At 43.4% G+C, this 12,671-nt stretch overlaps 1 protein-coding gene and 1 long non-coding RNA gene across 7 annotated transcripts; one reads left to right on the top strand and one right to left on the bottom strand.

Moving 5' to 3' along the window:
• Nucleotides 1–612: 612 nt before the first annotated feature.
• Nucleotides 613–3,503, bottom strand: LOC106865882. The gene is made up of 3 exons (XR_001405422.2): nucleotides 2,625–3,503; nucleotides 2,106–2,231; nucleotides 613–1,528 (listed from the first exon to the last, which is right to left on the bottom strand). It is a non-coding gene; the product is annotated as an uncharacterized LOC106865882 (long non-coding RNA).
• Nucleotides 3,504–3,583: 80 nt separating this feature from the next.
• On the top strand, nucleotides 3,584–10,003 carry LOC100824471 (pentatricopeptide repeat-containing protein At4g11690). Of its 6 annotated transcripts, none has more exons than XM_024456515.1 (8): nucleotides 3,584–3,725; nucleotides 3,794–5,159; nucleotides 5,309–5,377; nucleotides 5,602–6,245; nucleotides 6,331–6,390; nucleotides 7,255–7,305; nucleotides 7,431–7,516; nucleotides 9,416–9,940. In XM_024456515.1, exon 2 carries the CDS (start codon nucleotides 3,919–3,921, stop codon nucleotides 5,149–5,151), a length of 1,233 nt encoding a protein of 410 aa, XP_024312283.1. In that variant the 5' UTR covers nucleotides 3,584–3,725; nucleotides 3,794–3,918; the 3' UTR covers nucleotides 5,152–5,159; nucleotides 5,309–5,377; nucleotides 5,602–6,245; nucleotides 6,331–6,390; nucleotides 7,255–7,305; nucleotides 7,431–7,516; nucleotides 9,416–9,940. The 6 variants fall into 6 exon arrangements, with proteins under 6 accessions (XP_024312283.1, XP_024312284.1, XP_024312287.1 ...); XM_024456516.1 differs by having other exon boundaries at nucleotides 3,590–3,725; nucleotides 3,804–5,159; XM_024456518.1 differs by having other exon boundaries at nucleotides 3,668–5,159; nucleotides 9,416–9,722; nucleotides 9,827–9,935.
• The last annotated feature ends 2,668 nt before the right edge of the window (nucleotides 10,004–12,671 follow it).

Genomic DNA, 12,671 nt, shown 5'->3' with positions numbered 1-12,671 from the left:
GCCCCACGCAACGGTGGCGGCGTCCCCATGATGTTAGCTAAATTGAAATGGAAGACTGATGTTAGCTTAGTTGAATTGGATGCTCTTTGTTTGTTGAATCAAATTAGATGCTCGCTGTTTCCTGAATTCAAATTGGTCCTTGTTGTTTGCTAAAGCTTGCTGTTTGCTGAACCTGTGTCTGCTCTTTAACCTGAAGCTGTTATCTGCTGTACAAAATAGCAATGGTGTTATGAGATAGTACAGAAATTTCTGGAATGAGATATGTACTGAGATCTCATATATTATGACAATGTACTGAAATCTCATCTTTTAGTGAACAAGAAGCATTCAGACTTAGGCAATAGGTTTACATTTTTGTTTATGAATATGAATATCTCATCAACACAAAACACAACATTCAGATTTAGTATTCATATCAAGAGATAAGCTACAGTTTGACATGTATTGTGGAGCTTCAACAAAACCTACCCTTGGCCTTGTCGTAATTTATTATGTTCCAGAAATGTGTCTGCTTTGGCACAAAGACAATCAGATTTACCGAAAACCTGATTTGCGGCAAAAGATAAGTGTTTCATTTCTATGATGAGGTGACCAGAACCATGCTACAAAATGTATGCCATGAGATTTCCATACACTGACATAATAGATGAAATTTATGTACATTCACATCCAAAATACATGAGATTTTTCTACATTCACATTCAGATTGAAAAGCCTGCCTAAATAACTACTCCCTCCGTCCCATGTTAAGTGACTTTCTATGACATGTATCTAGACATTTTTTAAGCATAGATCCATCCATATTTGGACAAATTTGAATCACTTAATATGGGACAGAGGAAGAACTAAAATAGCGCACACCATAAATTTCTGTACATTCAGCAACACAGGAGCTTCAGGCTTCAGCAACACAGGAGCCAACATCTTCAAAAATACATCATCAGCCAGCAGAACACCCAAATTCAGTACAGCAAAACTTTCAGTGCAGCTGGTTCAAAAAAAATCAGCACAACAGAACACCCAAATTCAGCCCAAGTAGCCATCGCCTGGGGCAATACCACACGGCAGGGTGAGACGTATCCACGGTCGCCGTTGCTGGAGGCAGCTCAACCGTCGCTGCAGTCAAGGAGGTCGCCGCGAGTCAAAGGAAGGACATGGCAGGGGCGCTGCAAGGAGCCGTCCGCATCGTCACCGTCCAATGCCTCTTCAGACCTGCCAATGGGGGATGGCGCCGTGGTGGACCTGGCTGGGCTACGGCTTCATCCGCGGGAGCCGCCTGGACGATTGTCGGAGGCGCGTGGGCGGCCGAGGAGGCGCCCCGCCAGCGGAGAAGTGCCGGTGGCGGAGGGGCGGCGCGCCGGTGGTCGACGAGAAGGGCTCGGGCGGCGGAGGGGCCTCGCTCGGGCGGCCGACGCTAGGGGAGCGAGGAAGAGTATCGATGCAGGGAGAGAGACGGGCATTACATCCGGCGGCCCGGGGAAACCAAACAGCCCGTTAGCCAGTTGCGGCCCAGGGAAACAAACAACCTCTGAGTAAAGATCAACGAACATAATTAATTTCGGCGGGAGTACCGAAAAATACTGAGAAGTACACGACAATCACCGTAAAAGAGCTCTTGCAAAAACAATTCATGAATGTGTGTAAGACAAAATAAGCTCAGTTCACCACAAGGCATGTAGATCAAACGGGGGAAGAGAACAGACTACCATGACGTGCATTTCATAAAAAACATGGTTACCATATGCATAAGGAACAGTATAGGAACAAACCACGAAAAGGAAAAAAAACAAATAGCTCATATGGAACTACTCACAACAAAAAGACAACGCCCATCATAGCAGGGTATCCCGATATTACCTATACCTTTTATTTCTCATATATATCTTGAGAGAAAACATAATTTCTCATTTCTCATATGTACGGAATCCGAAAAACTTTACAAGGAATATATGCATCATACAATGTGAAAAACCTTAGCTCACACAGTTTGATAAGAAAGAATGCTCATTCAAATAGACGAAAGAATGCAAGGATACGAGCAGACATCAAGTGGTCAACACAAATCAATAGTTCAATACCACTGATGAGCAAGAGGTAACACTTACGGTTGAGATTCAGGTTAATTCCTTCGTCGGTGGATGGTCATTTTTCATGTACGCAAATTTGACAGATTCTAACAGCCCGTTCAGAAGATTTACCAGTGCAATGACCTCGTTTAGCTGCAGACGGAACTGAATAATAACCAAGAAGAAAAATTGTAAGACAAATCAGCACTGTGAACATCTTAAATGAATTCAAAAGGTAGATTCAGATAGTTTCAGAGAAACAAACACTCAAAGAGACGTAAGTGTTTTTTTCTCTCACGTGAGCTAACTTCCATAATTTGATTTATTCAATATTCACATAGGAGCCAGAGTTCTTTTTTAAGAAAGATGTTATTCCACAGCAAATTGTAGGTAACCAATATGGGAAAGCATCATGTGCAGGTAACTTGGGTCATATAAAGGCAAAATGTTGGGGAATGCTCTCAAGCTGGAACATGGACCAACCAAACGCACGGCATCTACCCTATCTTACTTTGTGTTGCAAACTGGCGGTAGCCCAAAGAGATAAGAACACCATACCTGTTGATTCAAATTGTTCTCTCCATCAACAGAAAACAAAATCTTCAGTCCATAATTGCACTATGAACAGGACGTTGTACGGTGGTGGGTAGACACCAAGTTAGCAGATTCGTCTAGAATATAACCGTAATAAGCAATGTGTACAGAAATTGAGGAGTGCAATCCTGAAATTAGCTTGTATAATGCCTTCTTCTCCTGATACATATCTTCTGAAGGACCTAGAAACCGATTTGCATCAACAAATTTGGCAGCAGTAGATCTTCCAGGATGGCCGGCGGCGGCTGGTGGTGGCCCTGCCGGTCGGGGCGGCTGGATCCGCAGAGGAGGAAGCTCTCCACGCCCACGCAGATCGGGAAGACGGGAGGCAGGGACGGAGAGGGAGCGGAGGACGGCGTCCGTGTTGGCCATGCCTGTCGGGGCGGCGAGCTCCGTGGTGGGCGTTCAGAGGTGGAAGCTGAAGTAGCGGGTGCACAGAGGCGGGGAGAGAAGGAGCGGCGCGCGGGGTGAGAGGGGCGAGAGCGCGGGGGCGGACCGATACGAGGAGGGAGGTGCATCACCATACGCTGATGAAGGCCGCTCGAGGGAAGCCGATGACGGACCGAAGCCCGGTGCTGTTCCCCGCCGAGCGCGTCCTCGACGTTGGCCAACAGGGGGCGGCGGCGGCCATTGTCGTCGTTGTCCGCCGTTGCTTTGTGTGAGAGGAGGAGCGGCCGAAGGCGTGTGCGCGAGGGACGCTGCCGATGACCAGTGGCCCGGTCCCGCCCCTGCCGAACGCGGCCTCGGCTGTGGCCAACAGGCAGCAGCAGCCGTCATCTTCGTTCGCCGCTAGGCCGCTAGGGAGGATTTGGTGCGGTGAAGGGAGAACGGTGGCGCACGAAAGTTGCCAATTGCCACCTCGGTCGGGGGAGCATATCGATCGTGCTCGTGCGCGGTGGCATTGTTGTAATTTTGGTTGCGGAGATAATTGCGGGATTGGAAATCATCGGGAGAGTTGGAGTTAATCGCGGCAGTGATCACGCGTGGGGATAGCGCGCGGTTGTTGTTTTCGCGAGCCTACCTACCACGGACGCAACTACCACGGGCGCGGTGGCGTTGTTGTAGGTGCGTTTTCCCCCTTCCTTACTGATGAAATGAGATGAGAGATTAAGAACTGCTCGATCACATCGCAGCCTCGTGAAGGTTTGCAGTGTTCTTGTCGCCTGGGTGCTTGCTGACTCAGGGTTACCGGGAGAGAGATCTTACCAGAACCAAGCCAAACTTCAGAAAAGGGCAGGAAAAGGTGAATCTCCCCCCCATGGCAGCGACCACAGCCGTAGCCGTGCGCCGTCTCTCCGCCGCCGGCGAGGTGCGATCGGCCCTCGCTTTGCTCGCCCGTGGCGCAAAGGCGGGCGACACGACGCTGGACGTGGCCGCGTGCACAGCGCTCGTCCACGGCTACTGCAGGAGCGGCGACGTGGCGGAAGCACAGAGGGTGTTCGACGTAATGCCGCGCTTGGGATTGACCCCTAACGAGGTCACTTTCACTGCTCTGATCCACGGTTACTTCATCCATGGACGCAGAGAGAAGGGCTTGGCCTTGTTTGAGAAGATGCGGATAGGTGGAATTGAGCCAAATCTCTACACCTACAACATTTTGGTTGGTGAGTGGTGCAGGACTGGGGAATTTGAGCGTGCCCGCCTCCTGTTTGAAGAAATGCCTGCAAAGGGTATCACACGCAATGTTGTCAGCTATAACACTCTCATTGCTGGGCTATGCAGATATAGAAAGATGAAGGATGCCACCCAGCTGCTGGAATTGATGCGAAGAGAGGGTATCCGTCCAAGTGTCGTGACGTTCAACCTTCTTGTCGATGGATATGGCAAAGCTGGGAAGATGTCCAATGCTTTGCATTTCTCCAACCAAATGAGGATGGCTGGGTATCAACCCAGTGCTGTCACGTATAATGCTCTTATTGCCGGGTTCTGTCGTGCTAGAGATATGATCCGTGCAAACAGGGCTTTCTCTGACATGAAGGAGCGAGGATTGGCACCCACAAAAGTGACGTACACCATACTGATTGATGCATTTGCTCGGGAGAATGACATGGACAAGGCTTTTGAGATGTTTGCAGGGATGGAGAAGGCTGGTTTAGAGGTGGATGTGCGCACTTACGGTGTTTTGGTGCATGCTCTCTGCATGGAAGGGAACATGAAGGATGCCAGAAAATTGTTCCAGTCAATAGGCGAGAAAGGTCTTCAGGTGGGCAATGTCATCTATGACATGTTGATTTATGGCTATGGACGAGAAGGAAGCTCTTACAAGGCTATGAAATTAATTATGGAGATGAGGAAAAAGGGCTTTGTTCCAAATTCCGCTAGTTATGGCCTGACAATCCGTATTCTTTGCAATGACGGTAAATGTTCGGAAGCTGAAGCTCTGATTGATGACATGGTGCGTGCTGGTGTACAAACAAGTGAGTCGGTCCGCCAAGTGCTATTGAATGCCAAGGCAAGACAGGGAAGTCCCACTGATGACTTTTTCACTTAGGCAGTCAGGTATGCTGTTTGTGTTTCCGTGCCAAATCATATGTTGTTATATTTGTCTGGAGAAAAAGTAGAAAAATGAAGAAAACCTTTCAGTGCAAGAATCATACTTGCGAATTGCAATGTGTCCAGTGGTTTACTGTACATTGCCAAAATTCCAGGATGGACAATAGTGGTCAGCAAATTCACAGCAGTTGAAACTTGAAAGGAGCACTTTCTGCAATATTAAGGTCAGTGCTTCCAAGTTGTGTAGATAGTTACATACATTTATTTTGATAGGACAGGTCAGGTTATATTCAAGTTAATAAGAAGTCATATTCTTTTTAATAGTTTGTTTTTTCTTGTTGTGTGTTCAACAATAAAAATGCTAAATGAGTTCATGCATATTCTTGTGTTCTCCGGACAATGGTTCATGCATAAAGCACTTTTTCTTATTTCCGTGATTCTGACCTAGAGAAAAATCTGCCGAAGAGTGGAATCGCGGAGCATCCAAATTGACGAAAGAGAAAATCTATGCCAGCTGGCAGAGAGCAGGAATCGATCGATTTGAAGATTTGGACAGATGGGTAGTCGGTCAGGGCAAACAACACCCGAAAGGAAATTGATCATCCGAGCTTCCAATCCTTACAATGGTTGTTTTTGTTGGGCTCCATTGCACACAAAGTGTATGGCTACCGGACCTTTAGGCTTGATCCTTGGGAAGTCTAGTTCTCAATACCAAAGCCGGACAGTTTTGCATCATGTGGTTGAGCCCTTGCTAAGGTCATTCGATGAGATCATCTTCCATTAGAAGTGCTGAATAATTTTTTGTATTAGAATTTTGTTTTTTTTTCCGGTTCTTGCTTTGGTAGTTTACGTGGGGATAAAGAAATTTGCTCGGCACTTGTAAGATTCTCGAGGAATTAATTTATGCTTGATTAGAGTATGTTTCATAATTTCACTGTGCGGACACTCCATGCGCTATAGCAAAAGAATTCCTGCAAACAACAAGTCAACAACTAATGCAAGTGGAGAGATCTCCTTTACAGGTTGCTCCCTTCTGTAAATTATTTGTAACTTATGGCATTCACTAAGAGTGTTTCTGGACAGGTCAACAAGGTATTCTGGTAGTAATTGCATTGTTTTTTATTTCTGCATCACCTTAGCAAATGGTAAAACTCTTCAGTTTGCTCTACTGTTGCAGGTGAAATTAATATATCTCGTGCCACTCTATTCTGATGGGTGCAGTGAAGCACGTCAGAAGGTTTCTTCTGCTCCTCTTTGTCTAATATGGCACCCATTTTATTCCTTCTAATGTGCGAACTCTGAAAATGATATGAATATTGTTCTATGTTATAAAGAATTAAAGAGCGCTTGAGGTATGACATACCTATCGATTTTTTTATACTCTCCTCGGTAGCACAACTTCATCAATGTAAATTGCCATTTGCTTTTGGTTAGCTTTCTCTGAAGTTTCTTCTCAAATTGTGCCTAAGGAAACAATCATTCTTTTATTGCTAACCCCAGTTCTGAACATGTAATGGTTGTAGCTATCAACAAATGAATGAACTAAAAGATGCAGGGTTGGGTTCAGTGCAGGTTTTCCTTTTAGTAGACGCAAATCATTTTAAATATAATAATTACTTCATCCGTTCCTAAATTCTTGTCATGGTACATTGTTGATAGCTAAGTACTTCACGGCATTGTTTAGCATTGTAGACTGATATGCCTGTAGAACTGATGTTTGTATTGTGGAGCGATTGTTTATTGAATTGATAAGGACCATAACCTCAACTTGTAGGCACCGTGTCTATTCAAACACTTCGAAATGCTTGAATGCTAATATTATTTTGTATCAACCAATATTAGATTCTAACTGTTTTTACGTATGCCTCTTGAGCATGCCTCCAGCTCATTTAGTTGTGAGAAGTTCTGATCCATGCTCCATTACGGATTTATCTTTCTTTCGGTTTCCATTACGAATTGAACTTTCCTTTTATTTATGCGGCAATTCTCAGTTTGTCACAATAACGTACATTTGTATGGTGGTTGTGCATTTCTTTTAATCTATGTCGACAAGGCATTTGATGAAAATCCAGGCAGATCACATGCATGTTTGTATGTGCAGATTTTTCGTATCTGTGGCAACTAGGGTGTTTGATGGGAATCCAGGCAGCAGGTGACTTGACTTGAACCTATGAATCTTTATGATCCACTGAAAACGATATTCTGAAGTTTTGTTCCGTTCAACGGTGGTGACTATATTAGTACATCTAACTATTCACTTGATTTTTACTAAACCAGATTCGGGCTTAGCTGCAGAAGGCGGAGGCAGAAGGAAAGGCGTTGCAACAGGGAGCGGAACCTCTTCTCCTCTAGACAAATCAGGGGTAAATTCCTCACTGCAGATCAAGGATGGTGGCCTACTGTGTTGCGGCACTTATCCACTTGCTGATCACTGAGTACTTCCTTTTGGTCATCAATATGCCAAGCCTGTTGTTACAGGCAACATAATAATCTGATCCTGAGGTTCGCTGTACTCAAATTGTGGGGAACTAAAATGACACATAGAAGTTCTTGAAAACATCGGTAGATCTACACTATGGGGTCAAGTTTGTACCCGTAAATTTTGGTTAACAAATAAAGCATTTACAACCTTAAGAAAAAAGATAATTTACTGTTCAAGGTTTACCACTATAGCAGAAGCCCATTTTGTTTTTTTTGCACACAATCATATTTTAATCCAAAATTCGCATGTATACTTCATCCCATACTGTTCTAGTGTAGATTTCTTCAGAATTTTGCCAAACTTCTACTCCCTCCGTTCCTAAATATAAGTCCTAACTTTGTCTTAAGTCAAAGTTCTTAAAATTTGTCCAACTTTCTAGAAACATTTACCAAGATCTACAATATCAAATGAGTTACTATGAAAATATATATAATGGCAAATTTAATAAAACTAATTGAAGTTCTAAATGTTGGTAGATTTTTCTAAAAACTTGGTCAAACCTTAAGAAGTTTGACTTAGAACAAAGCTGGGACTTCTTATATTTAGAAACGGAGGGAGTACATGCCATTTTTGTTTGTGTTTCTAATTTCAGGTTCTGATGTACATAGCTTTTAGTTAATTAATCAGAATTTTGTCTTTGGTTTTTTTTTATCAATTGATCTCTTCTGCAGGAGTCACTTTTCGTGTAATTCATGTACTAGCAATTGCCGTTTTTTGGCTGTAGCACACTAGAACAAATGACCTCGGGAATGCTCTTGCCATAACCATGGTGCCTTTTCCAGATCTGTGAGGTCGATAAGTGATTATCTCCTAACTAAAAGGTCTATAAGATTAAGAAGCTTATATGATTTTAGGACCATATGGCCTTTTGTTTCATTATTCTCATACAGGGACAATTCAGAACCATTTAAAGAGATAACAAAAGTCTGTTTCTTCCATTTCTTCCTAACACATTCATGTTTTTGGTTCCCATTTACCTCTTTCTGTATTCTCTTGCTTTCTTTTGCGTTGGTAGTAGTAGTATGTTTTCTGTAAGAAAAAAAAAATATAAGCAAATCATGTGTGCTAATGCAATATTCTGTATTTAGGTTGGTGTGTTGTGCCTGCCAGTGGCTATAAGGACAATGAAAACCTTATTTTGTCTCTCGTTTATTGTGGGTAATCAGTGATGCATCAACTATGTTGAGAAATTGAGAATATGGGATCCCATCATGTTATTTATGGATCGCGTCCTTCATTTAAATTTTCTTCAGAAAACAACATACTCCCTCCATCCAACAAAGATGTCTCAAGTTTGTCAAAACTTGAATGTATCTAGACATGACTTAGTGTATAGATGCATTCAAATTTAGTCAAAGTTGAAACATCTTTTGTTGGACGGAGGAAGTATCTTATTTTGCTCATCCTTTCTTGAATCCACATCTTTAGCTATTTGCATGATTGTCGTGCTTGAAACATGTCTTATTTTGTCCATCGCAAAGTTGATCTTATTTTCTGCTCCAAGCCAGACCACAAACTAAACCAACCCACTAAAAGTAAAGGCTTTCTCTCGCGGAGGGCACTTGTTTGTGTGCTCCTCTGCTACTTGCTTCCAATAATAATCACCTCTCTTTCCATTGCCTTCAATTGAATCAACGGAATTTTTAATCTAAGAGTTGATCAATCTCTCGTTCTCCTTTTTTTGTCCAATTACTGTGACCTCTTCTTATTTCTTGATCTGGACTGCTATCTTTGCTTTCTTCATGTTCCACTTCATGTTGTATGTTCCTTTGTGCTGCAGACATTGGAGATGCGGAATCGACCGGCAACAATGAAAGGCCTGCTCCGTAGCCCTCAAAGAAGGTGCCGGATTTGAACGGTGATGCTGAAATGCCTGCTCCATAAGCTCCAAATAAGCCGCTGGACTCCGTAGGTAGGTGTGGGTGGCCTGGACTGGTTTGGTATGGAACTTGCATGTTCCCTTGGTTGTATGCAGGGAGCTGGCGGTGCTGACCAAAGGGATTGATGCTTGGATGGTGAGGATGCAGATTGGAGGGATATTGAGAGGATGCAAACAGGTTCATGGCAGCAGCTTGGAGGTGTTGTTGGTATAGGCTATTTTTATTTTTTGGAACTGCACTTCTCTCCATTTGATGAATGATTGGGCTTCATTTGTTTTTGATGTGTTGTTTTTTTTTACAAGGGAAAACAGCAGGCTCCTACTGCGCTTGTATTAAAGTCAGGAGAAAAAAATACATGGTAGCACATATATGCAGAAAACAAAACAAGGAAACTGAGCTTGAAAACCTCAGCCATTTTGATGTGTCGTTTGTGAGCTCTCTGTGTATGTGTACATATATATTGCTCAATACAGCTTTGGTTGACCCCACCAAAGTCGTCAACAATAGTTTTATATTTACCTGGAGCCGTGGTAAGTACTTTTTTTTAGAAAAAAGGCTTTTTCAGCCCGGTTTTATTAGAAAGCCCGGAGATTCAGCTGGGTTACCAGCGATACAAGCAAACAACACACCCAACAACCATCATCCGACCAACAAGTATATGAAGAACCGGCAGCACAACAAAACAATCCAAGTTTTCACTTTCACCACTGCATCAGCTACCTATCCCTACATGAGCGCCACAAGCTCCATTGCCGTGGTAAGTACTTGCGCCCGATCTTGGAAATTTTCTTAGCGCAGCTTGCTGCAGTGGCTAGATCCGGTTCTAAAGCTTCTTAGGCCCTTCTTAGTTATGGGTTTTGACCAACACTGCATAGTGCTCTAGTACTCTCTCTCTTGTAAAGGAGTAACCTGGAGAGAGACTAAATTTGTACGAGTGGTTGTACACAAAGATTTTTGCATATGGATGGACCATGTTCCCTTTTCCTTGTACAAAATAATTCATTAGACAAGGCGTAGATGTAAGTGCTTAAATTGAGAGCAGGGGCGTAGCCAGCATATAATTATTGGTGTCAAATAACACCAATGGTTTCTTTAGGGGGCGTAGCCAGCATATAATTATTGGTGTCAAATAACACCAATGGTTTCTTTAATCTTTTTATAAATAGAGAAATACTTGTAATAATATGCAATGACACCAATGTATTTTTCTGGTTTCGTGGTTGAGAGAATACATCCATAGTCATTGAGCACCTATGTGAAGTTCATATACTTAAGGATCTGTAGGTGTTTTGGATGATTTTTTTAAAGATCTTTAGGATCTTTTTGCTATGTATACAGATGTAACCTTTCTAAGGATTATGCCTAAATTGGTCGTAATTTTAATTCTTGTGATTTCAAAATCTTGTAAACCGAATAAGTCCTTAACCTTTTGTTTTTTTCAAAAGGGAGGTGAACCTCCCCGCCTCTCCATCCTAGCTAATGCATACAACCATGATTTTACAGTAAAAGCACCCAAGCATCAAGATGGAAAAATAAAAGAAAATATACGGCAGGCCATCCTCTTTGGAAATTAGCCTGGCGTCAGTTACGTACCTCCTACTATATTTTAACACCGGAAATAATATTCACTAGCACAACATCGAGGAAGTAATTAGACGAGAACATGGTACTCCAAATGAGAGCCTTCAAGAAAGGAATGTAAACTGGCAGTCGAGGTGTCTCCGAGCGAAAGCTCAGATCCAGTTTTCTGGACCAGGCAATGGCGGCGTCTTCGGATGTCGTACCCTCCTTGAAGGCGTTGCCTTTGGAGCCTTCGTCTAGCGGCAGGGCATTTCCTGCATTGAGCCTAGCTGAGGCCTGCCAGGAATTGCGGCATCGAGTAGCACGGGCTCGCCGATTCATGAGCTGCACATGTCAAGGCAACCTCTTCTTTGTTCCGGTCATTGGAGAAGCCTAGCTCTGCCTACCTTCTTCTGGCGTTTAGGAGTTGTTCCCTGTCCGGCGTCGTTGGAGCAGGTGGCGGTTCGTTTTTGCAGTTGTGACTTGTATGTCGGTTTTGTTTTGTAATGCTCGATGTTAGGGTTTTCGCACGGCTTTCCTTGAATAAGCCGTGCATTGTGTGGTTTTCGGCTCAGTTTTCCAAAATAAACGGAGCCATTCTATTCTTCTTAATGAAATGCAGGAGCACCCTGCCCTCTTGACGAGGTTCCGTCAAAAAAAAAAGATAGGGATGTAAACGGCCGCCGGTTAGAGCCCGTTTAGCCCTGCCCACATCAGCCTTTGATAGCAAAAAAGAAAAAACTAAAACTAAAAACTCTAAGGGAGTTAGATAAGCGGGCTTGGCGGCGCAATTTACTGCGCCGTTGACATCCCTACTTCAAAAAGTGACCTCCGCTCAAGCTTGTTGTGTCAACACCCATTCAACAAAAAGGTATAATGCAATATGTCAATGTTGTTTGATCTAGACCATGAAAACTAGACCATGGACTTTCATTGGGAAAAAACACTATTTAGCTATTGAATCTGCCAACAGGGACGGAGCCAGGAATTTGACATGAGGGGGGCGAAATTAGAGTCTTCACCTATTTTAAAGTGATTTTTAATGAGTTGATTAGTAAGTATTAACTAAAATGAAATTTCTTAGGGGGGGCGGAGCCCCCCCCCCCCCCTCCCCTTGGATCCATCCCTGTCTGCCAATGGCTCAAGATGGCAATGAATCCTCAAAATGTGGATGTACATGGATATCCATTCCATGGATTTGCGGGTATGGAGCGGGTTTTCGATCCATGCATATCCACGAATGGATACCGCCAACTCGTGAAACGGGCATGAATATCACATTTGATTCATGGATATCCATGGATATCCGGTATTTATTAAAATAAATAAATTACTGATATGTGGGTCCATTAGTTAGCTATATCCGTCATATAAATAGTCTCTTTCCCACTCAAACCCTAACCCTGACTCCCTCCTCTCCCTCAGTCCCACACTCCCACCCCTGATATGTGGGTCTATTAGTTAGCTATCCTACTGTTGTTGTATACTCATGTATATGCTGTTGTATATGATGATGCATATGCTTCCGTATATGATGTATATTGCATGGATATGGATAATCCATAGATACCCGGACACCTTGTGGATATGGATGTG

Source organism: Brachypodium distachyon, chromosome 1 (genome assembly GCF_000005505.3).
Source record: "Brachypodium distachyon strain Bd21 chromosome 1, Brachypodium_distachyon_v3.0, whole genome shotgun sequence".
Classification (NCBI taxonomy): Eukaryota; Viridiplantae; Streptophyta; class Magnoliopsida; order Poales; family Poaceae; genus Brachypodium; species Brachypodium distachyon.
Note: the sequence above shows the minus strand (reverse complement) of the source record. Positions and strands in the feature narration are given on the sequence as shown.